The following is a 23,973-nucleotide window of genomic DNA, read 5'->3' as shown; positions in this document are numbered from 1 at the left end:
GTCTTTCCTCCCGCTCGCAACAAAAGGCTGACAGAGTGAGCCTGGCGTCTGAATGAAAACCTGCCGCGAAGGAAGCGGAGGATGAGACGGAGCAGGGACGAGGAAGCTTTGGGGAAGAGATACAAGTGATCTGGCTGAAGAGGAGGAAAGAGCAGACAAGTGCTGATTGCTGGCGGAAGACGAATAGAGATTCACCCCCACCCCTTTCCCTCTCTCTTATTGGAGATTAAAGGAGTTGGAGGCACCGCTTTTGCCGTATGGTGACGATCGTAGTTCTTGCTCACCCCCCCCTTTACTACCCTCCATTTTTCCCCCCTCAAGAGTACCAGTCGTCTGAGAAAAAGTAATGGAGCTTCTGGGCGTGAGGTGACCGAGGAGGACAAATTTGGAAACAAGCTGTTGGAGAGGAATAGAAGCCGGCAGAGGAGAACAGAGAGAGAGGGAGGGTATCTGGAGGTAGAGGAGGTAGAGAGGAGAGGAGAGGATAACCCAGGGGGCATATTGAGGAACCCCCCCCCCCACTTCCCTCCCAAACGCCCACTTTTTTTGTGCCCCTCCACCACATTTCCTCTACCATGTGCAGCCCCTGATTTGAAGGATGTGGAGACAACATTTCCCAGGCAAGGAGCATGTTTCATGTTGTGTGTGTGTGTGTGTGTGTGCGCGCGCACATATAGTCAGTCATTCAGGGTAATAATAAAAAACCTATGTGTGTGTGAGAGAGAGAGAGAGAGAGAGTGAGATGGCCAGAGGCAGTGGGGCAGCTGAGTAGTTGGCTTAAAGGCTAATGAGCCTCTTATGTTTTTGCAATGAACTGTGTCATGAAAACAGTGTGTGTGCGCGTGCGTGTGCGTGCATGCATGCATGTGCACGTGTGTGTGCATGTGCAGAATGTACCCATGTGAGTATGTGTATCAGTGTTTCCAAACTGCTGTGTATCGTGAAGATGGTGAGATTATAAATGTTGTCACGTGCTGTTGTTGGAAGGTCAGAGGTCACAGCAGAAGGGGTGTAAGAAAATGAGAGTATGAATGGTGGTGTGTTTATGAATACTGTGTGTGCAATCAGGCGTGTACTGCGGATGTGAAGATGTATTTGGGGCTCATTATTTTGGGGTTCAGTGCTCATTTTGATACTTCAGAATAAAATAACCGCTAATATCTGAGTGAAAATTGAATTTGAAACATAATTTGGTACCAAAAACATTGGGACTCATGATCTCAATCAGTTTCTTCCTTTCGCTCCATTTATTTTTAATTACCAGCAAAATCGCAAATGTTTTTCGAACCAAGGCAGCAGGAGATGTAACTTTTATTAGTGTAAACTGATGTTTCATTCAAAAATTAATGTCAAAAGCTTTGGGCGCCAGTAATAGCTTCCTTATCGAGTGTGGGACCTGCACACACTTGCCTGTGTGTTTGTGTGTGTGTGTGTGTGTGTGTGTGTGTGTGTGTGTGTGTGTCCACTGTCCATCCACACCGACAGCTGCTTTTGTCTCAGGAGCCTGACTGTTTTGAAGCCTCGCTAGTGAAGCACAAAAGGCAACATGTTTAAAGAGGAGAGTGATGGATGGATCCTGCTCCCTTGCTCCGATAGCAACTGATATTTCTTGTTCGCTTGTATTTTCCTCTCTTCCACTTGAATTTCACTCTCCTTTTTTTTCTCTCTCCACCCCTCTTGGCTGGGCATTTGGGTGTGATAAGTTTGGAGGAGGAAGGCAGCGGGAGGACAAACAAGGTCTTTGTGTGTCGTCATAGTGGAGTAAGAGATAGGGTGGTGGTGGTGGTGGTGCTGATGGGGTTTAGTTGGGGCCCTGGAGGAGGCAAGTCTGCCAACATAAAGATTACAGCTCCCTTCTTTTTTGACTGATGCCAGGGGATCGTAAACACACTTAAGAAAGTAGACACTCCCAAGAACACAGGCGCCGTGTTCTTGTTAACATTTAGTTCCAGGATTGAATGAGACGTGATGATATTTGTTGGAGCAGCGCTGAGAAAACGGGAGCAGAAAAAGAAGAGAACTGTGGTCACCCTGCCACTTAACCACATCTGTTCCATCCTTGATAATCACCGGTCATTAATGGCTGTCGTGTGTGCGTGCGTGTGTGTGCGTGCGTGTGTGTGTCTGTGCATAGGTGACCCATAGCGAGAGGCTGTGCGTTTCTTGCTCTTCAGATCTCCAGGGATGGGTCACTTGATGTTTGTGAGGATGTAAGCTATGATACTTGTCATATTGGTTATCTGCTTCTCACTCTCGGACACGCCGTCACTGAGGCCCCCAGCTTGGGAGTTGCTAGGTAACCAGAACCAGCTGTTGGTCCTAAGCCCATTGAGCCCGTTTTGGCTCCACATCAACTGCGGAAACGTTTTCACTGAAAGCTCACAGTGAACTCAGCAACCGCCGCCGCGGCCTTGACATCATCATGCCATGGAAAATCTTCCTCACTTCCTTTTGTTTTTTACAGTTTTATTGTTCCACTAATGGAGGGGGGCGAGGGGGGGGGGGTGTCCGTGGCATGTATCTCACCGGTCTAAGTAATACAGGAGCGTTTCACCTTTCCAGCACGAGAAAGGAGGAAGGTGAGGGGAAGCAGAGGCAGAAAGGTCAAAAAGGAAAGGGAAAGGTTTACTAGAAGGAAACCTGTGAGTCAAATTACATCAGGATATAAAATACAGCATCACCCCTCTGTAGGTGCCTGAGAGGGTTATTCAAAGAGATTCGAGATGACACAGAAGACAGTGTAGTTATTCAGGCAATCACAACAGTGCAGGTAAGGGAATCCGACCGTTTACCTCTCTGCAGAGTCTCATAAACAAGCCACAAGTAAATCTGAGGGGAATACATTAGCCTCTAAATGGAATCATCCTTGTAAACCAGCCGATGCACGCTTGGAAAACCCTGCAACCACAAAACCGCAGCGCACGATCTGTCAGGAGCAAGATCTCGCGAAAATAAAGGTAACTGATGTAGCGAGATGTTATCACAAACCGGCGCTAAGATAGTCTCCCTTAAAACAAGAGGAGAAACTTGCGCAAAAAAGGTTTATTTTCTTCCATTGATTGTTTGCGCTATTTAGGGAATGATCCCTCTCTACCCCTGAAAACTCTGACTCACAGCATCTGGCAGGGAAGGAGTCAGAGCTGCTTTTCCAACATCTCAACCCTTCCAAACGAGAGAATTAGACACCAGATCATATTCACTAAGGAGAGACGTATTTCTGCCCTTTTTTAACATTTAAAAAGCTTCACTTCTGTGTCTGTTGTCAGAATCGCCCCCTCCAAAAAAGAGTTTTTTTTTTGTTTTTTTTAAAGTTTGGAACATCTGTAATCCATTTGCGGTTGCGAGAATGCTCTTGCCAGCTCTGCCAAACGTTTTCATATACCTCCTCCTGGAGAATCATTCAGTTTGTGATTAGAGTTGGCTGAAGGAGGAGATCAGCGTTGAAGCTTCCCCTTGAGGGAGGGATGCTCTCTGCTGTCACACTCAGCACCGCTCATAGCTGTCGGCTCACTTTAATGAGTAAAAGCTACGTCGAATAACGTTTGTGTTTGTCGAGCTAGCGGGTCAGATATCATTTATTTTTTTTGGTCAGTCACAACAATTGTTCGAACAAATGTTTGAATCAGAACAAGAATCGGGTGTCATCGACGTGACATAACAAACGTCCTCATCCAATATTCTCAGAAATGGACCGATCACGATGCCGCCGCCCCCCCCCCCCCCCAGCCTTAACAGTTAATCGGCCCCATTGTGAGTACTTGCATTAAGATATTTCATGCTTTAAGCATTCAGATAAAGCATTATTTCATTAAAAGAGATGAGCACGTTTGCAGAACATTCAACTCAAAAGTCTTGTTTCATGTCGGGTGATATATTAGAGTCAGAAGGGATTTTTTGGATATCTCTTTTCATCGCTTCATAAATCAGAAAATCCTTTCAACAGCAATAGAAAAAAAAAAAATCTGTTTTTCAGAGTAAATGTTCCATAAATCAAACCCTCAGTAAAAACCCTTCAGAATATGAGCTACTGAAGTGGATAAATTTGGCTTAGAAGATGATGGGGAAAAAAAAAAAAAAATCTAAATTAACACACAAAGCGTATCAATCTAGAACTCGTCCAGTCATATTTTAAACATGTTACCCTTTCTAGTTTTTGAGTTATGGTTTACTGGAGGACTGACAGCGACTCAGCACTGTTCAGGCGGAGAGACTCAAGCTGCACCGTGAGGTTTCACCACATCTGCATGTTTACATCATGAACTTATAATACAGTGAAGAATGGAAAGAAGGAACAGTCCCGCTCTTAGGGTTCTTATTTCTGATCGGTGTCAGCGCGCGTAGACAGCCCTTGTATTTTAGCCTGCCGTGTCTCACCCTCATTTCGGCATTTTACTTTGCCTGGGCAGTTGGGTAATCCTCATTGTTGAACCCTGAAATACTTTTAGGTACAATAACAGGAAATTGGCACAAGCCATTTGCATTTCTGCCCAAAAAAGATTACCAGCTCCAAATATCCTCCTGTAAAAATATCCTAATGTAAACCATCTTTAGTCATGTTGTTCCTGCTGCTTACAGACCTTTACTGACTTAGAAAAACAGCCCTGTGGTGCATTTTAGTCCTTTTAACAGCGACTCTGCTGTTTTGTCTGCTTATGGGTGGGACGCTCCGTTTGGACCAGACTGTTCTGGCTTTGATTTTGTTTCCTGTAGTCCAGGTTCTGGGTCCGGCTGCTGGGTGGGGCAGCTGGCAGGCTGCTGCCGATCTGTCCAGGCTGGTGCCGACTCAGCGAAGGAGGGAGGAAGGGAACTGGAGGAAGGAAGAGATGGATTTAATAAAGAAAGAGAACGAAGAAGAAAGAATCAGATACTTTATGAAAATCCATTAATAGATTAGCTGCTGGCCTACAGATGCTCGTAGACAAACTGCCGTTCTTTAAACTGAGGTGGAAAAATCACCCCGAGGTGAGACAGGAAGTCCAAATGATTGAGATAAACGTCTGATTGGCTCTCATACATTCCTTTTGGGCACCTTTGCCCGTTTAAAAAGCCATCACTGGTCACAGTAGTGCAGTGAAGGCAGTGGGTCGGTTTGTCTTTGTTCGGGAATATTTATTAATGTTGCATGAGATAGACAAACAACACAAACTGCATTTTAACTTGTATGCAGCTGTGGATCCAGATGTTTGCAGTTCTGGTGACTTTAATAAGATCAATGATAACTTTTTGCCTCTCGTCTGTCTCCCCAAACAGGACAGACTTTCCATGATCACGGAAAACCTGGAAAACTCATGGAACCGAACAAAATCTTTGTGTCATTGATTGACAAAATAATTTGGAAAAACCTAGTAAAAGGCTTTCTTTTTCTTTTTCTTTTTCTTTTTTTTTGCAAAGTAACTGTATTCAATTTCTGCCTGTAATGCTGTGAAGGTACAATTTTGAATTTCCAGTCTGAATGTCTCCATACGTGACCATCATCCTGCCCCCTCAGTACCACCCTCCTCTAGTACTGCGATAAACAAGAGGTTCCTGTCAGACTTGGACGCGAAAGAGACAATTTAGGGAATCGGAGTAGACCTGGGGTCGGACTTCACTCATCAAAAACAAACTGTGATGGTGGAACGTTAGTAGTACGAACACATGTAGCAACTTTGTAATTGCGAGGCCCCTGTAATAGTGCACCTCGTGGAGCTCAACGTGTATTTATCCGTTTGGATCCGGCAGTTTGTTGTAACGTCAATGTAATTCAGTGCTGGGGAGTATCTCCTGTAACACGGTGTGTTTTTGAGCGACTCAAGATATACAGTATACAGAGATAGTGTAGCAGTCCACTGTGTAAGATCCCTTGTGCAAAATCTGGAGCTCTTTCAAAGTGAATAAAATCTAGCAGGCAGACCAGTAGCAGCGATATTTTGTGGAAACAGAACAAGGCTGAATGAATCTTTACTTCAGACCCATGAATACTGAGGACTGATTGATGGATGGATGTTGGTCTTGGTTGGAACTGGTCCATTCAAGTCTGCATAAGCCCCAATCGTTCTGTTTGTTTGTTTCACAGGAAGAAAAACATGATTGGATTTTTACATGTGGAAGGGATTGTGCGGTTTTGGTTTATGATCCTTGAACTGGTGGGTGTAATATTTCTGATGATGTGATACTTTGAAGCTCTTTTTTATGGAAAATGCATTTCTCCAGGTAAAAAAAAAAAGAGAGAGGAAAATGTTGAACTTGGCCCTGATAATAACAATATTTTAGTTTTTAAGTCATAATTTTGAAGGGAGAATTTAAAAAATAATGAAACATAGAAATTTACATTTAGGGTGTAAGAAAAATCAACATGTTGTGGCCAAAACTCAAAAATATGAGATAGAAAGTGATGAGTCTAAGTTGACATGACCCAATTTTGAGATTCAGTCATAGTTATGGAATAAAAAAGTAAAAAACACGGAGGGGGCGGCGTGGCTCCAAGGTAGAGTGGCCGTCTAGCAACCTAAGCGGCGCTGGTTTTTATCCTCACTTCCCCCGGTGACCATGTTGAAGTATCCTTGAGCAAAATACCGAGGCCCCCCCCCCGATGGCTCTGCGACGGACTGGCGACCCATCCAGGGTGAACCCCGCCTCTCGCCCAGTGTCAGCTGGGATAGGCTTCCGTCTCCCTTCACGCTTAAGCGGTATAGAAAATTGAGATATAAAGTCAGAATGCTGAGATTTAAAAAAAAACAACAAAAACATTTCAATCACTGTTGTTTGACTGCCAGTGCCAGACTTTGTTGTCGTACGAGTCTGCAAAGCTGTTCCTGTAATCAAGGCAGATGTAATGACAGTTTAGAGTATTTAAATTGAATATAATAATTGGCTAATGGGGGAAAAAAAAGTGTTACTCTTTAATTTGCAAACAGTAATTAACTGAGATTCATTTCTGTGCTTGGAGGTCGTGAGCGGTTATGAAAGTTATATTATGTCTCCTTGAAAAGTCACGGGATAGTTGGGCGACGGCGAGGGTAAACGCACGTTGTCACTCTGGGCTGCAGATGAGTTGTTCTAGTAGCTGAAGATCACTCTCCTTAAAAATCAGCGGCCAGGTATCGAAGTCATTAAGAGCCACATTAACAGCCTTGTTAGGGAGTTAATTATCCACACGTTCATCAAGTGTAGTGTTTAGTGTGCTGCCACGTTCTGCCTTATTAGGCTGAAAAAAGGCCATTAGCCACTAGGACATAATTAATCAACAGCCTTTTGACCTCCTACCTCCCAGTGACACCACTTCTTTCACCAGCTGCTTTCTGTTGGAGTGTGTGTTACCATGCAAGCGCGGGCGTCTGACTACGTTTGTGTTTTTAATCTCTGACTGCACATAAGATGGTGTGTGTGAGAGCAACAGTAGTGCGTGTGCATACGCGTATGTGTGCGCGCGCGCGCACATGCTGGTGCGAGCTGTGATGATGAAGTGAACGCTGCAGGGGCGTGATGAGGAGACGCTGGGAGAGCTTTGGAGCCACAGGTGTTTCTGGCTATGGCTAAAGACACACACACACACACACACACACACACTCACAGTCTCTGCAGCAGTTTCTTGTCTTATTCTCTGAAAGAAAGAACAGAAAAATCTTTTCTTCCACATTTTTCCTTTTTAGCCTTTTCTTCAGAGACACCTTCCTCCGCTCATGGTTTCTCTCTGTCGAGACGCTGTTTAAGCTTTTATCAAGCTTCTGCTTCTTTATTTTTCTTTTTTTTTTCATTTGAAGTGCTGCTCCACAATAACATTTTTAATGGTTGTAGTATGAAAAAGTCAAATAAAAAAATAATCTCTCTTTCTCCAAAGCATTTTATAAATCAGAGTTATGAAGTGGCTCTCTAAGCTGTAATAAAACCTTCATCTGTAACTGTAACATAAACACAAAAGAGCAACAATATAAAGTCAGACTGAAATCAAGTTAGGGTTTAACCGATGATAATCTGTCCCCTGGTAAAAACATGTGGGTCAGAGGGATTACATTTCTGGTTTGTCAGCAGTAAAGCTGTACCTCCGTCCTGTTCTAGTTAACACAATATCTCTGGAACACGTCGAGGGTTTTGTTTCAGTTTGGTATAAATGTCTATTTGGGCTCAAGGATGAAGTGGTCAAAGGTCAAGATCCTCATGACCTCACGCCCCTCCCTTTTATTGTGAACGGGATATCTCAGGAACACCTGGTTGAAATGTTTCTACATCTACCGCAAATGTCCACTACACATCATGATTTATTTGATAGTCGGTAGCAGATTGGGATTTGTAATTAAAGGAACACAACAATTTTTTGGGAAAATATGTGTATTTGTCATCCTCCTCAGAGCTGGAGAGGAAGATAGATACTCTTCTCTCCTCTGTGTGCGTCAGGAAGCTTGAGACTAGCTGAGAGCTAGTTAGCCTAGCACAATGACTGGCCGTGAATGGAGAGATTAGCATACTCAGTCTTGCTCGAATATCTTCCTGAGCCGTATATTCTGTATTCTAGCTAGACGTTCAGGATCTTTGCGCAATCCTCCTCATCCTCATCTACTTTCTTAGGTTTTGTTGGCCAAAGTTTTGAGGTGTCGAGGTCAAAATTTCAGGAGCCCTCATCACATCGGGCAGATTAAACCAAAGAAGCATCCAAACTGAAGCAGTAGAGATCGAGATATCCTGGTTTTAGTCTCCAGTACGGGCCTCTAAAGTTTTATATCCTACATTTCCCATAGTACAACTCTTTAGCTTCAATCATTAGACACCCTCTGCCTCCCTAACTCCTGCCTCTTTACGCCCAAACGTATCTCCTACTACATTTTCTAATGTAAACAAGACATAATGTCGCTTAAAACCAGTTTTCCATCTCCAGTTTTTGCTCCCTCATCCACACTCACACTCTTAGATCTTCATCTGTAATTCCTGGAGTAGTAAGCTCCTCTCCATCATGTCACTTCTGCTTTAGAGAATTTGTGTGACATGTTACTTCCTCTGAGGTGTTAAAGTGTCGCTCCTCTTTGCTGTAATGGAAACAGAGAGAGGCAGACAGAGAGAGAGCGAGAGAGAGTAAGAGAAATGCTGTGCTTAGATGAGTTACGGCGGAGAAAAGCTAGCGTGTCACTTTCTCAAAGCTATGATCTTAATGACACGCTGCAAAGCTCTACGTGATATTAAAATTCTTCTTTTAATTAATCCCCCCCCCCCCCCCACTTCTCTTTGATGGCTCTAGTGCAGGTAGGGAGGACGGTCTTTCCTTGTGTTTCCAGGGAGTTTGCTGATTTTTGTGTGCGTGTGTTTGCGTGCGTGCGTGCGCGCGTGTGTGTGTGTGCGCGTGTGTGTATAAAGGCATCAAGCTCTGCATTATTTACACTCTCAGCATCTCTTAAGCACTATTTCTATCTGTATGTAAATGTGAATCTATGGAACATTGCATCCAGAGCTTGGACACATTAGCTCTCACTAAAACCTAGGTAGCTGCATAATGAAACTGAAAACTCATTTAAAAACATTTCTGATTAAATGCCGGATACTTTTTTTGGGGGGGTTTAGTGAATTAGCATGTTACCTCTTTGGGAAGACTTCCTCTAACATGGGACTTAAAGTTCCTGCAAACCTGATTTCAAATGCGCAACTCCATTGCATATTCATATCACAATTCATATCTTTTATTTATTTCAAATTAACATCCCAAATCTCTGCTAATCTGCCTCCCGTGGGATGGTGTGGGTGTAGTTAGGGTCCAATTGTAGTTCATATCTATGGTATAAAATGAGATGAAGATGTTGCATTAATATGTGACATCATCCGCACCAGCAGAAATTAGCTGGATTGTATTAGACTACGTCGTCCCTAGAGCTGCACTCCTTTAGAAAGGAGAATTTTGAACTTTGTTAAAGCATGAAAAAAATACAGGCAGTACAAAAACACGGAGACTGTACTGTGTCACAGTATATCGTCACAACCCTCTTCCTCATGCAACGTCATCCTGTTATAGGTGTAATTTGCGCTATTCAAACAGAATTTTACACGTTTTTCAAACATTTCCTCTTGAATTTGTGGATTTACTTCTCTCTAAATTTTGTTTTTGCCAAAGCAGTGCGTGAGTTTCCAGGGGTGACATCGCTGTTCGTATTCTTCTCACGGGATTGAATCATAAATTACTCATAATGTCGTAACCCTCCAAGGTAACTCACAATATGTGATGGTAGCTGCTCAGGTTGTAAGATAATAACCTTCATGTTTTGATCAAAAAAGTGGTTTTATTTGCTTAACTTAAGTGAATGGGAATCTCTATACATCGGCCCACAGAGAAAAGGACTATACTCATGTTACTGATACCACTGCCCACTTTTTTTAGGATTTATTGCTGACATCCCATATGCCAATATTTGCAGATCCTGATATTATCTGTATACAGACGAGTATATATGATAGCCACTCTTTGTTGACAGTGAAAAACACAAATGAAGAGGGTGGATTTGAAAAAGTTGACATTTTTTTCAGGATTTCCAAAACATCCAGAAATGCCCGTTGCTCATTGTTGCATCATCGTAAATCGCAACGAGGGGAAAGAAAGAAGGAAACCCATTTCGGTTGGCTTATTTAAAAAAAAATAAATAAATTTACTGATATCTGCCAATACCAGTGACAGGTTAATATCATGGTGCATCTTTACCTACCCATGACACCACAATGTTCAAGTATTTCATCTGGTAGCTGGTCAGCTCAGGCTCCAGGCTTATGACCCTTTAACTGAGACGTCAGTACAGAAGATGAACTGGACATTCAATGGAAAGTGAGAGGTCACTGTTGAACTGTATTCTGTAGTATTTAATGATGTCATTTTGACTTTTAATGGTCTTTACATGACTCTCTGTAAGACTATATGCTGTGGCAAAAAAGATCTATGTGTTATATGTCGCAGTTTTTATATCTGCGTTTGTATCATTACTGCAGAGCACCATCAGATATAATGATGTTAGTCAATCCGTACCTTCTACTTCTATCGGCAACCACTGCAACCTTTCCCATTAACTCTGCAGAGGAGAAAAAGAGAGAGCCTGCTGCTTCAGAATGGCTGAACTGGGCTACATTCTTCATGCATGTGCATCTGATGTGTTTAAAGCACATATGTTAGCATGTTGCGGTCGTGCCGGTCACCCCGCTGTCCTCGCTTCCCCCCAACTGGAGGAGTTGGAGTGACAGACATGGAGCAGGCAGGCTTGGATGTCCTCTCCTGCAGCGCAGATGCCACTAAATAAAATATTTCATAATCCTGCCCAAATCCTCTAATCACCATGACAACAGGCAGCAGGGAGCCAGGGAGTGGTGGTGTGTGGACCCCCCTTTCTCCTTTCTCTTTTCCCTCTTTTTGTGTGTGTGTGTGTGTGCACTTTTTTTTTAGAGGAATTTGGGTCGACACTGTCAGTTTTATGCCTCCCGTTTTTCTTATCACCTAAATTATGATCTTGATGTGAGGAAATCTAGGTGAATGAGGCAAAACTGAATCAACCATTTAGTCCATCCAGCGAGACAAAAATTAATCAAGTTAATTCACTAATTTTGGCAAACGCGGGACCCCCTAAGCGACATGGCAAACTCAACTTGAACTCACTCCTAGATGGTCAGATTTGAACAGTTATTTAAAAATCAGCTGATTGTCGTCAGTGTCGGAACGAGGCTGTGTTTTTTTTTTGTTTTTTTTTTGCCTTTTTGTTTTTTTAATGAAGAGTTGTGAAGGGACAAACACACACAAACACACAGTTACACTAACACACTCAGGAGCACACATTGAAGGCCTCCTGGCTTCTGTGCAGTGATAGGATGATTGAGGTGATGACCTCATGGGGTGAAAGGACCTGTTGCCTGGTAACAGTGTGGAAAACAGCGAGAGAGGGGGGTAGTCATGTCATTAGTGTGTGTGTGAGTGTGTGTGTGTGTGTGTGTTGGTGTGATATCGACCAGTGTTTCCAGGTAAGGCAGAAGATGATAGTAGTTTTGAATAGACAGAGCAGCGCAGTCCAGTTTAGTGTATTGATCAGATGTGTGTGTGTGTGTGTGTGTGTGTGTGTGCCACTGATATATGACACGAATAAACACAAACAGGCTTGTGTAAACACTTCCTGCTGCTGCGTGCTTCTCCTGTGTTTCCACGTTTCTCCAGCAGCTCTCTCCGCTGTGTTCCAGATATTAATAATTAAACTGCTTCTTTTCTCTCTCTGCAGGTATTCGGCCCCAGATTATGAATGGGCCTATGCACCCGCGCCCCCTGGTGGCGCTGCTGGATGGGCGTGACTGCACCGTGGAGATGCCCATCCTCAAAGACCTGGCTACCGTGGCTTTCTGTGACGCCCAGTCCACACAGGAGATCCACGAGAAGGTACAAAATAACACATCTGCAGGAAAAACAGCAGCTGCGACTCACAGTGGAGGACAGTGACGAGAGAATCGTCCTTGTCGTAGCTTCCGGACGTCACCGACATGAATTAAAACCATCATATCTGCTGTCCCACCCAGATACTCATATTCACATAATAGACATAAGTTTTAAAAGTTGCTTCAGTTCGTCATAATCTGTTTTTTGTTGTTGTTGTTGTTGGGTTTTGTTTTTTTTTTACAATGGGAACACATTTAGAATAAAATATTTTAGCTTCAAAGCTTGTTTTGAGAGCTTCCCGCCCCCCCCCCCCACATCGTTCTTCAGTTTTATATGTAGGTATATTTATTAATGCAGGTACTTGTAAAAATTTGACACACTCGGCTTTTTTTCAAAAGATGCACAACCTAGAATATATCGGAGAAAAGTAAAACATTCAGTTATGAGATGGGAATTGAAAGCTCAAAGAGATAAAAGACTAATCAAATCAAAAAGTACAGAGAAGTTTTCTCTCTAAGATCCGTGTAATATTTCTGGAACAATCATTGAAAATATCAAAATTTCACAAAGCAAAAACGTCAAAAAAATGTAATTGCTTCCACAAAGTTTCAGCCTAATAGTTTTTTTGCATAATCCTTTCATTACTTCCTCTTATTATTTCATGCCAACACGCAACACAGCGACAGTATCTGCAGACGTTTAAACTTCGATTCTTGAGTAACTCAAAATTTGCTCCTTCTATGTGTCCTCCTTCAGCGATGTTTCAATATTGTTTCAGCACCTCGAACTCCATCCACTCTCCCAGTTCAGCTATTATGGTTTCATCACCAGCTCCGATCCCACTGGGTGCTGAAGTGTTGCTTTGTTAAATAAGGAGGAGGAGGCTGCTAATAGAAAGGCAGTGTAATTGTTCAGAGAGGGTGAAACACTCACTCGTCTGTAGACTGGAGCATTGCTACATCCAATATGGAGGCTTAGAACAGGAGCGCTTCGTCTTCTCCGTGTTATATCAGTTTCAGTTGCCATGTTTCCATTAACACAAGGATTATAACATAAGGAACACTGCTAAAATCAAACCCATGCTATCACCCACTTACAACTGGTTATGCATACCCTCAGCAAACTCTGAGCCTTGCAGCACCTCCCCCGACAGCCAGGCAGCTCACCAACACCGCAAAAGTCCCTGTCCCACTGTCCTCCCAGGAAGCGGACAGCAAATACTGTCTTGTTTGATGTTTTGAAAGGATACATCACTAATATATATGTATGTATATGTGTGTGCGTGTGTGTGTTTATGTATATGTGTGTGTATATGTATATGTGTATATATGTGCATATACAATATATGTATGTGTACATATGTATGTATATGTACATGTGTGTGTGTGTTTATGTATATGTGTGTATTTGTATGTGTATATATGTGCATATACAATATATGTTTATATATATATGCGTATATGGGTGTGCGTGTGTGTGTGTGTTTATGTATATGTGTGTATATGTATGTGTATATATGTGCATATACAATATATGTTTATGTATATATGCGTATATGGGTGTGTGTGTGTGTGTGTATATGTATATGTGTATATATGTGCATATATGTGCATATACAATATATGTATATGTATATATATATGTGTGTGTGTGCGTATGTTAATATATGTGTGTGTTTATGTGTATATATGTGCATATACAGTATATGTATACGTATGTATGTATATATGTGTGTGCCGGTATATGTGTATATATGTGCATATACAGTATATGTATATATTTGTATATATGTGTGTGTATATGTATGTATATATGTGTGCATATATCTTATATATATATCACTGTTTATATATGTGTACACATATGCACGTATATGTATAAATACATACATATATGTATATATATATATGTGTGTGTGTGTGTGTGTATATATATGTATATGTATATATGTCTGTGTTTATATGTAAATAGTATAAACTTTGCCTGCTTACAGGATGTTTGCTTTAAAAATGTTTGGATGGAATCTGATGGGAAATGTATTTTTTTATACATTGTTATTCTTTCCACATTTACTTGTTACGGATTTGACAAAGATAGAAACAGCTTTGCAGAATTAGCTCGGATGAACATTTAACTCTAATAACCGAGCAGTGGATTCCAGCAACTTCTGTTCTTTTTGAATGAACTTATTATTTCCATTTTCTTTCAATGGTTTTCTGGTGTACATTTGCTTCTTAGAGTTATTTGAAGAAAAAAAATTGAACCTGACAGGAAATCTCATTTGCTGATGCACATCTGTCTGATAATAGAACCCCTTTCACTGAGCCACTGTGACCTATAATGTACTTATAGTATGTTAATTATACCAATTCTAACATTTATAATATGTTGTACCGTATACAGAGAGACTGTCATTATAAGAAGACAATTACTGAAATCAGTCTTGAAAATTCGCATACTGTTGTTGTCTTCTGTGATATATGTGGCTCATAAAACAACAAGTAAAAAGGCCATCTTATGCAAATGCCCGACACTTTGATTATTTTTAATTTACAGTTAACTAAATGCATACAAATTTAATGATTTGAATGTATAAGTGAGGTGGAAGCATGATGAAATAAGACTTTCCTTACATTCTTAGAGTCTTTTTAGTGCTTTATACACTCAGTGGGCGATATCTGTGTAGTAAGATGCTCTTAGAGGGAATACATTACACACACACACACACACACACACACACACACACACACACACACACACACAGAACCCATCTGGGAGTATAGATGTTGGCAGTGTTCCCTCAACTATAAGTGCACAGCAGAGGGTACAGATGGGGCTCTCTATACACACTCACAACCTCACCGAATGATTTCGTGGCAAAGCACCCCACACATACATGCATAAACAAACACACACACACACACACACACGCACACCAAGCAAACCAATAAAAGTGTTGTCTTTGTGCATGCATTATCTGTAAGCGAGCAGATGCAGCGATTAAGGAGCCTGTCACTGAAGGCATCTGTAAACTCTTGTACTTGTGTTGTCAAAGTGCAACTGCACATCAGCAACGATCTTTGTGCAGCCAGCACTCCGTCAGTCGTCCTCCGCCTCAGAATGAGAGAAAGAATGAACACGTATGAAGAAAACACTAAATCACTCAAGATCGAAGATCCTTTGAAGAAAAATATCAAGAAAAGTGGTGCTGGTGATGCTTTAATCTGGATCAGTATATCAATGCAATGAACAATGATAGACTATAATAATCCAAATTCAACCATCAATATTTTTGTGCCAATGCCACCTCAGAGGCTCTACAGCGGTAGACTTTATTGTTTTGTTTGGAGGGGAAAAAAGAGATTCTTTTGCTATTGTCATGTTTTCATTGTGATGTTTTTCAGAATTCAGGAAGAAAAATAGTGACATCAAATCTTAGTAATTGTTTGGAGAGTTGATAATATAAATGTTACATTCATTGTGTTAATGAGCATATAATATATTGTCATTGTAAATTAGTAAACTTGGGCCAAACTGTACTGAAACATTCAAAATTGACCAACATCTGCCAGTACTGATGATGACGTGCTCATATTTTCATGCATTCCGAGTACAAATGCAATATTACACTCGAGTGTATTCACTACCATCATTATCAGCATCACTGAAGCACGACTTCTCTGTAATATCGCTGAAATGAAGCTCCCTGCTCAACAATTTCCTTTTTTGTTTAGTTTTGTTTTTTGGTTTTTTTTTTTGCCCTTTTTATTTTGAGGCTTTGTATTCTCAGCAGTATTTCTTATTCCCTCCTGGAGATAATAACCAAGAACGGTGCGAAGGTGTACACGCATTGTGACCTTCCAGCTCAAAACTACGCGAGTGAACTGAAACTAATTAACACAATCTGAAACCCATTTGCTCAGTTTTTCCCACTTCACATAAACCTGTTCAGCCTATGCTCCTGCTGCGATGCCAGAACCTTCTGCTGGCTTCCTTTTGCTCAAGTAAATGAGATTAATGCTCGAGAAGGGCTTTAACCTTGAATTTTAGCATCCAGCTCCAGCTAGTTGCAATAAAAATGTTGTATAGAGATTCATGGCTATGCTAATGCGGCTCGGTTAAGTTAATTCCGTTAGTGGGTTATGAATTTAAACCTCTAGTTTAATAGCTTGCAGTGGCTACTTGCTATGCTTTCTGGGTATCTTAGCAGCTGCCCTGTTTGCATACAGTCAAAATGAATTGATTGTGACAAATAGTTTTGGCAAGTGCTCATTATACACACAGACAACCAATCGTATTTTAGAGCACACATAAACAAGCCATTTGCATTTAGATGAAGGCTCGCACATTATGTCCAGGAGAATGAGATGTAGTGAGAGCAGTTATGTTCATGTTGGCGGCAACAAGTTGCTCATACATAATGTTACGGAACACTCATTTGAATTTGAATAGGGATAATATTGATTAAGAACAATAATGACATTGTAATCGTACAATGAATGCAGATGAACATTTCCAGTCTAAAATGGCGAACGGCTGTCGAGGAAACTCTGATGTAATATGACAGTGATGATGATGATGATGATGATGAGGCTTCCTCTTCATTAATGTCCCTCAGGTGTTGAATGAGGCAGTGGGCGCCATGATGTATCACACCATCACCCTGACCAGAGAGGACCTGGAGAAGTTCAAGGCACTGCGCATCATCATCCGCATCGGCAGCGGCTACGACAACATCGACATCAAGGCTGCCGGGGAGCTCGGTGAGACTGAGGCGTCATCATCGTGCTATGAAGCCAACAATCTGTCTGGATGGACGTCTGTGAAGCCGTTATCTTAGCAAGTGTTCATCCAATCGATCTCAAACTTGTTATGCAGATTGCTGGTGCCTCCAGGGAGGGCAGTGCCAAGTTTGAAGGGTCAGAGTCTGAAACTCAACATACCTTGGGGCTGCTGATTGTCCCGTCTTTTCACAAGGGGGCCGCTTAAAATATTCCAACAATAAAGTCCACTTCAACAAGAACAAACACCAATAGATAAAGCTATCTTTCAAGGACAAGCACCAAAGAATATCACTTATTCTAAGAACAAACATCTTAGCTTAGAACAAAGAACAAGCACCAAAGGATAACGTTAGAATCGAAGATCTAAAAAAGAACACCTAAAACTTTGTTCCAAAAGTAAAGTACAAAAACACGCAAGGTATTACAGTCTTGGAACAAAGAACAAGCACCAAAGGATTGCATTAGAACTAAGAACAAACATCGTAAGATGATGTTAGCTTGAAACAAATGCCCAACGATAACATTAGCGTAGATGCAACACCAGCTTACAGCTAAGTTTGAATTCGAAAAGACATCAGTTTAGAAGCAAGAATAAAGACCAACAGATAATGTTGGCCCAAAACTAAAATCCAGAACCAAACTCAGAGATTGTCGTGGAGGTTTTGCCCCTCAAATAACAAGCACTTTAGAAGTGTCCTCGAGATCCAAGAGCCAAATTAGTGATGTTTTTGACATCACGCTCTTGGCCCTCAAACAACAGGCACTGCACACGTATGGATATGAATTAATGAATAGATAATAGTTTAAAACATCATTTTTATGCATGAAGACTAGGGTTACCTCGGATGGCAGCCAGAAAAAAACTCTGCTTGCCGCAGTTACTGATTATAAACAACATATGTAGCAGGATTTATCACTTAGACTAAACAGAATATGTAATGCATAGCATATGCAGAGCAGATGCTCCAGCACATTCCCATCTGCATCTTTCCACAGTTGTTTTTATTCTGATACACTCCTTATATACTTTTTACTACCTTGCCTTTTCCAGGAATTGCAGTCTGTAATATTCCCTCAGCGGCGGTCGAAGAGACAGCAGACTCGACACTCTGTCACATTCTCAACCTGTACCGGCGAAACACCTGGCTCTACCAGGCTCTCCGGGAGGGCACGCGGGTCCAGAGCGTGGAGCAGATCCGAGAGGTGGCGTCAGGGGCAGCCAGGATCCGAGGAGAGACGCTCGGCCTCATCGGATTCGGTGAGCTCCGTGTTTGGGTGGTTTTATTGCTGCGGGTTTTGTCACGTTGAGTCATTTGAAGGTTTAGTTTCTCCAGGATTCCTACGAGGCCTTGAAGGTTCTGAAGATGCTGATTTCACTCATTATGATCAAGGGTTAGAACTCAAATACTCCTTGAAAAATATGCATGAGCTCTCATGTTGCTGAACATGAGCAAAAAAATTAAATACTTGAAATGAAACTATTTTGTGATCACATATAAGTCAAAGATAATATGGTAAACAAATGAGACAGTATGCATTGGTTTTATGTGGACAGAAACAAAACAAAAACGCTGCAAACCAAAGTCTGAAAGTCAAGTCCAACCCAGCATTTGTCCTAAATTTTTAGGAATTTAAAGGCAGCCCGTCTCTGTCCTCAATTTATTTCCTGTCAAACAACTAAAGGGTTGGTCAGAATTTGAAGAGGTTGTCCTCCCTTCACCCTTCAGGCCGATCAGGCCAGGCTGTGGCGATGCGGGCCAAGGCTTTTGGCTTCAACGTAATCTTCTACGACCCCTACCTCCAAGACGGCTTGGAGCGCTCGCTGGGCGTCCAGCGAGTCTACACGCTCCAAGACCTGCTTTACCAGAGCGACTGCGTCTCTCTGCACTGCAACCTGAACGAACACAACCACCACCTCATCAATGACTTCACCATCAAACAGGTGAGAAATACTGTATGTCGTTTAACAGGCTGACACAATACATGTCCTTAACTTGCAGGTTCGCCACCGAAACATTATTCCCTACAGTTGGTAGTGTGGGTGTAACCCAGCAGATGCGGGTTGTTGGTTGCGTTGTGCGTCTGCCAGAACTTGTTTGTGGGTAACTGGCACTCTCAGCCTGTGTGAACAACCTTTTATCAAGAGCACAGATGCTGGGCACATGCAGGTATTTTGAGAACCTTGATGTTCCGGAATAACAGGTTGTCGCAGGGCATTTTAGAAACCACCACTTATCAATCAGTGATTGAAACGGTCACTGGCTCACGCTTACACAGACTCAAGGATCACATTGAAAGAAGATTCATGTACCGTAACGTCCTGCAATGGTTTTGCTGCTTGTACATTGCACCTCCCATCAGGCCTCTGCTGCCACCTGGAGGATGTTTACTGAACTGCCCAATTTTAAACCACAATGTAGTGGTTTAAATCATGATTTGCAGTCCGAGCAGCTGCTGTAAAGGGCAGCTTCTGACTGAAAATCATGTTACAATTTAATCTGGATCATCACATATTCCGCGCGTACGCTGAGTCAGACGTTTGCAGCGATGAAATGTTTAGTGTCCGTTAAAAATCGCCAGCTTTTCTAAAGCCCTTTCTGTCTAAATGTGAAGAGCGTGTGTTTGTGTGTGTTTGCAGATGCGTCAGGGTGCATTCCTGGTCAACGCAGCGCGGGGGGGTCTGGTGGATGAGAAAGCCTTGGCTCAGGCCCTGAAAGAAGGCAGGATACGTGGCGCTGCCTTGGACGTCCACGAGTCAGAGCCCTTCAGGTGTTTACCATCAGCCCTTCTGTTTCTCGTTAAAATAGCCTGAAACCAGCAGCACGTATTCATAGATCTATTCAGCTGTGTTTTAAAACCGATGTAATACGGTCTTGTTTGTTAGAAACCTGCACGGTGCAGGACTCAGTCACAGTCTGTCCCTCTGTCTTTGTGTCAACAGCTTCTCTCAAGGTCCCCTTAAAGACGCCCCCAATCTGATCTGCACACCTCACACGGCCTGGTACAGCGAGCAGGCGTCGCTGGAGATGAGAGAGGCCGCCGCCACAGAAATCCGCCGAGCCATCACCGGTACCAGCACCAACCTCTTAGCGCACACAAAACCCACCTGACACATTAACAGGCCCCCCCCCCCCTCACCAATCTTCTCCCTCTACTCAGGCCGTATCCCGGACAGCCTCCGAAACTGCGTCAACAAAGAGTTCTTCATCACCACGGCGCCCTGGGGAGTCATGGAGCAGCAGCAGCCTCAAGTTCACCCAGAGATCAATGGTGCCGCCTACAGGTAGGAGGGAAGGGGGGTCTTCTAGGAACCCAACAGGCCTCTGACATCACTCAGAGATCACCTGCAGCAGAGGAGGCGGTGGGGGGGGGGGGGTACTTTTGTTCTCATGTCCATATGTATGTTGATCTGCTGTTCTGGATAGAGAGCTGTTTTTCTAAATGGAACCTGGCCCACAGCCTCCATATCGTTTCAACCAGACTGAACTGCTTCTCTCACACAGCCGAGTGAACCAAACGATGGTACAGGCCATAGCAACGGGGGGAATGCAGGACAAATTATATACCTAATACTCAAGCAGGTAAATGAATCCCACCGGGTCAGCGCTGATCAATGACATCATGAATCAAAGCAGACTGACTTTTTCTGCTCTCACTCACCTGTACTGCACCTACCCAGCCCCCACCCCTCCCACCCACCCACCCACCCTCACCCCCACCCTGTACTAGACCAGATGTTTTTAACATGTTTGAAGAAGAACTGTGATGTGGGTAGTTTGTCAATTTCAAACTAGAACATCCGTTTGAATGTTTCTGGATCGGAAAGGTTCTAGTTCACCCAAACTCCAAATATTTCAACGTTCCGAAGATCTTGGAAAGTTTCTGCGTGATGAGGTAGAAGTGTAGTGGTTTTTGTTTTTGGGTGGACTAGCCCTTTAAATACCCCTCCTACCAGACCACCCCTAATAGTGTCACGTGTTTCCTCCAGTCCTGCAGCGCTCCCTCCAGGGTTCAGTACCCAACCCCCCCAGTGTCAGACACGTGCTAATCTGTTGTCTCAGTTGACTGATCTGTATGTGTGCAGTTTATAATCCGTGCACTTGGATTTAATGATCATTATGCACGGGTTTGAAATTTACACCTGTGTTACCGTAATCTGCGCCCCCTTTTTCCTCATCCACATTTAGTGCAGTTCTTTTTAATCGGACCACATTTTACTGTGCTTGACTTAAAAGAAAATTCCTCCACATACGTTTTTGATATCATAATTTTCGGCCTTTTTTCGAAGCAGAAATGTGAAAAGACTGCTGATTTCACCCTCTCACGTCTCCTCAATCACTGCTTCTCTTTTGTCCTTTTTGACAGGAAATGAGGCGACTTTGTGTTTGCGACTGTCAGACGAACCGTTGAACGCGACACTTATGGCGTTTTTCGAACCCTCTTGACGTTTTAACGGCTAAATGACGAACCGTGACAGCCATTGATGACAACACTCGCTAGTTGCAGCGGTGTAATTTACAGATTGCAGAGCTGTGTGTACCGATTAGGAATCTAAATTATAAACTGTCCACACAGATTTGCGCGTCTCTTTTTTTTTTCTCGGCTAACACCAGAGACTCGGCAGATTACTGTTGCATAAATATGTCTTTAGTTGATAGACTACGGAGCATCAACACACGCGATCAGTTTGAAAGGATACAGCTTTTTCATGAGTCTGCCTTTAATAACTCAGGACTTGGACTTTTTAGTGAGGAGCAGCAAATATTCATCTCAGCACTTGTAAGCTGACTCCCGTATCGTTGGGTGTGTTGATGACTTCCTGTCCGGTCTGCAGGTTCCCTCCTGGCGTGGTGGGCGTTGCCCCTGGTGGGATTCCTGGGCCTATGGAGGGCTTATTACCTGGGGGGGTGCCCATCGCCCACACTCTACCCCCTGGCACCCATCCATCACAGGCCACCTCCCCCAACCAACCCTCCAAACATGGCGACCCCATGAGAGAGCACATGACTGAGCCGTAGGACTGCCGCTGGAGCCGAGCAACCTACGACACCCCCCGCCCCTCCCCACTGAACCCCCACCCCACCCCAACGGTAACGCTTGACTTCAGCCATCTGAACCCACCAGCAGAAACCCTGCCGAGCGACGTTTCACTCTTTCTTTTTCTATGAAACCACTAAGCCCATGTGAGGACAGCGGACGTTTACACACACACACACAGACACACACACACACACACACACACACATATAGGCACACACACACACTCACTCTGGAGCTGCCACACGGCGATGGGACTGACCGTCACACCCCCCTCCCCCCATTCATGTCTGTTGATTTCTTCTTCTTGTCTTTGTTTTGCGGGGGAGATTCCTCCTGACGTCTGGGACAAGTCGACCACGTCCAGGACGGACATCTGGATTTCAAGGAAAAGCTTGAGAGGACAGTGACTCCATAAATGTCCCGTCAAGCCTTCCAAACCCCCCACCCCCACCCCCCCAAACCACCAACACCACCTCTTTGTCGATTTGACCCATTTCAGCACAACAACAACAGAAAAAAAAACACCCGTCTTATGTTCGTTTTTGTTTTGTTGTCTTCTTCTTCTGTTCCTCTTCTATATTGTGTTGTTCTGTTTCTGAAGATGAATGAGTTTGTGGTCACGTGTGTTCAGTAGAAAGGCAAAAGCCAGCCGGTGACGACAGCGGCGACATCCATCTTTGATCAGCTCTTCACTGCAAGCACCAGTGGCCCCTGAATGTAGAGGACGGACGCGGGGCAGCCGATGCGCTTTCCAGGTCCCGGAGGAAGATTTTGGCCCTTTAAAACAACAACAACAACAACAACAAAGAGTTTGATATTGTACGTTGAGTGTTCGTCACCTCAATGAAACATTTAGCTCTTTTTTTTTTTTTTTTTTGGAAGGTACCTCTGATATTTGCATCCAAACATGGAGCTGCAGGTGCGTCGCTACGCCGGCTAGCAACAAAGCAAAACTAAGAAACAGCAAATCTCTCACTGACTCAGGAACCAAAAAAAACAAAAACCTACAAAAAAATATGAATAACCATCAAATCTGTCCAAACAGAAAAGAAAAAAACCCACTTTCTTTTCACATCTCCACCTATTTCTCCATCGTGGTATTATTTTTTTTAATTTTATATATCAAATGTACGTTTATGGATGTTTTGAGTCCTGTTAGATTTGTATTGTTCAGTGTTCTTATAATCATAGTCTCCTCTGTGAGCGACCCGCCCTCTCTTTCTAGTTTCTCCTTTTTTTTTCCTCCTTTTTTCCCCCCTTTTTTTCTGCTCTAATGGAAGCCAGCTGTGGAGGCTCGGCGGCAGCCACATCCATCCCTTTAGCCCCCGTGACGTTAGCGAGAGACGGCTGCTAGCAGATCGTTTTGGTTTTTAGTGTGAGTGTTTGTATTTGTTTCTTGTACAAGGTGAACATATAGCATTACAGTGCAGCTGGAAACAATAAATAAAACATACTGTTCTGATTGATGATAGGCTCAGTTTTTGTTCTTATTATGCTGTTAATGTAGATGTGGATAGTCTCTATTTTGCTTTTTTTTTTGCTTTTTTTTTTTTGGAACTAGTATGGCTCGGAGGTAGAGCGGCTGTCTTGCAACCGAAGGGTCGCTGGTTTGAGCCTCACTTCCCCTTGTTACCGTGTAGTATCTTTGAGCAAGATACTGAACCCCTGATTGCTCCCGATGGCCCTGCGACGGACAGGCGACCCGTCCAGGGTGAACCCCGCCTCTCGCCCAATGTCAGCTGGGATAGGCTCCAGCCACCTTAACAGATAAGCAGTATAGAAAATGGATGGATA

At 43.1% G+C, this 23,973-nt stretch overlaps 1 protein-coding gene across 2 annotated transcripts in view; it reads left to right on the top strand.

The window, feature by feature from the left end:
* The window catches only part of LOC147247384 (uncharacterized), a 36,523-nt gene extending 12,878 nt beyond the window's left edge, over nucleotides 1-23,645 (top strand). The window contains exons 2-10 of one of the 2 annotated variants that reach the window (XM_086179536.1): nucleotides 12,204-12,358; nucleotides 16,974-17,118; nucleotides 18,191-18,397; nucleotides 18,867-19,081; nucleotides 19,778-19,908; nucleotides 20,081-20,208; nucleotides 20,299-20,422; nucleotides 20,643-20,720; nucleotides 21,974-22,119. In XM_086179536.1, coding sequence (XP_086035662.1) covers nucleotides 12,204-12,358; nucleotides 16,974-17,118; nucleotides 18,191-18,397; nucleotides 18,867-19,081; nucleotides 19,778-19,908; nucleotides 20,081-20,208; nucleotides 20,299-20,422; nucleotides 20,643-20,709 — 1,172 coding nt within the window. In that variant the 3' untranslated portion in view covers nucleotides 20,710-20,720; nucleotides 21,974-22,119. Of the gene's footprint in view, nucleotides 1-12,203; nucleotides 12,359-16,973; nucleotides 17,119-18,190; nucleotides 18,398-18,866; nucleotides 19,082-19,777; nucleotides 19,909-20,080; nucleotides 20,209-20,298; nucleotides 20,423-20,642; nucleotides 20,721-21,973 lie in introns of both variants that reach the window. The other variant, XM_086179535.1, reaches the window with a different exon arrangement.
* Nucleotides 23,646-23,973: the final 328 nt, after the last annotated feature.

This window comes from Aulostomus chinensis, chromosome 16, assembly GCF_037954235.1.
Source record: "Aulostomus chinensis isolate RoL2024-O1b breed Wild chromosome 16, RoL_Achi_v1.0, whole genome shotgun sequence".
Taxonomy (NCBI): Eukaryota; Metazoa; Chordata; class Actinopteri; order Syngnathiformes; family Aulostomidae; genus Aulostomus; species Aulostomus chinensis.
The sequence above is the reverse complement of the archived record's forward strand: the minus strand, read 5'-3'. Positions and strand labels throughout refer to the sequence as shown.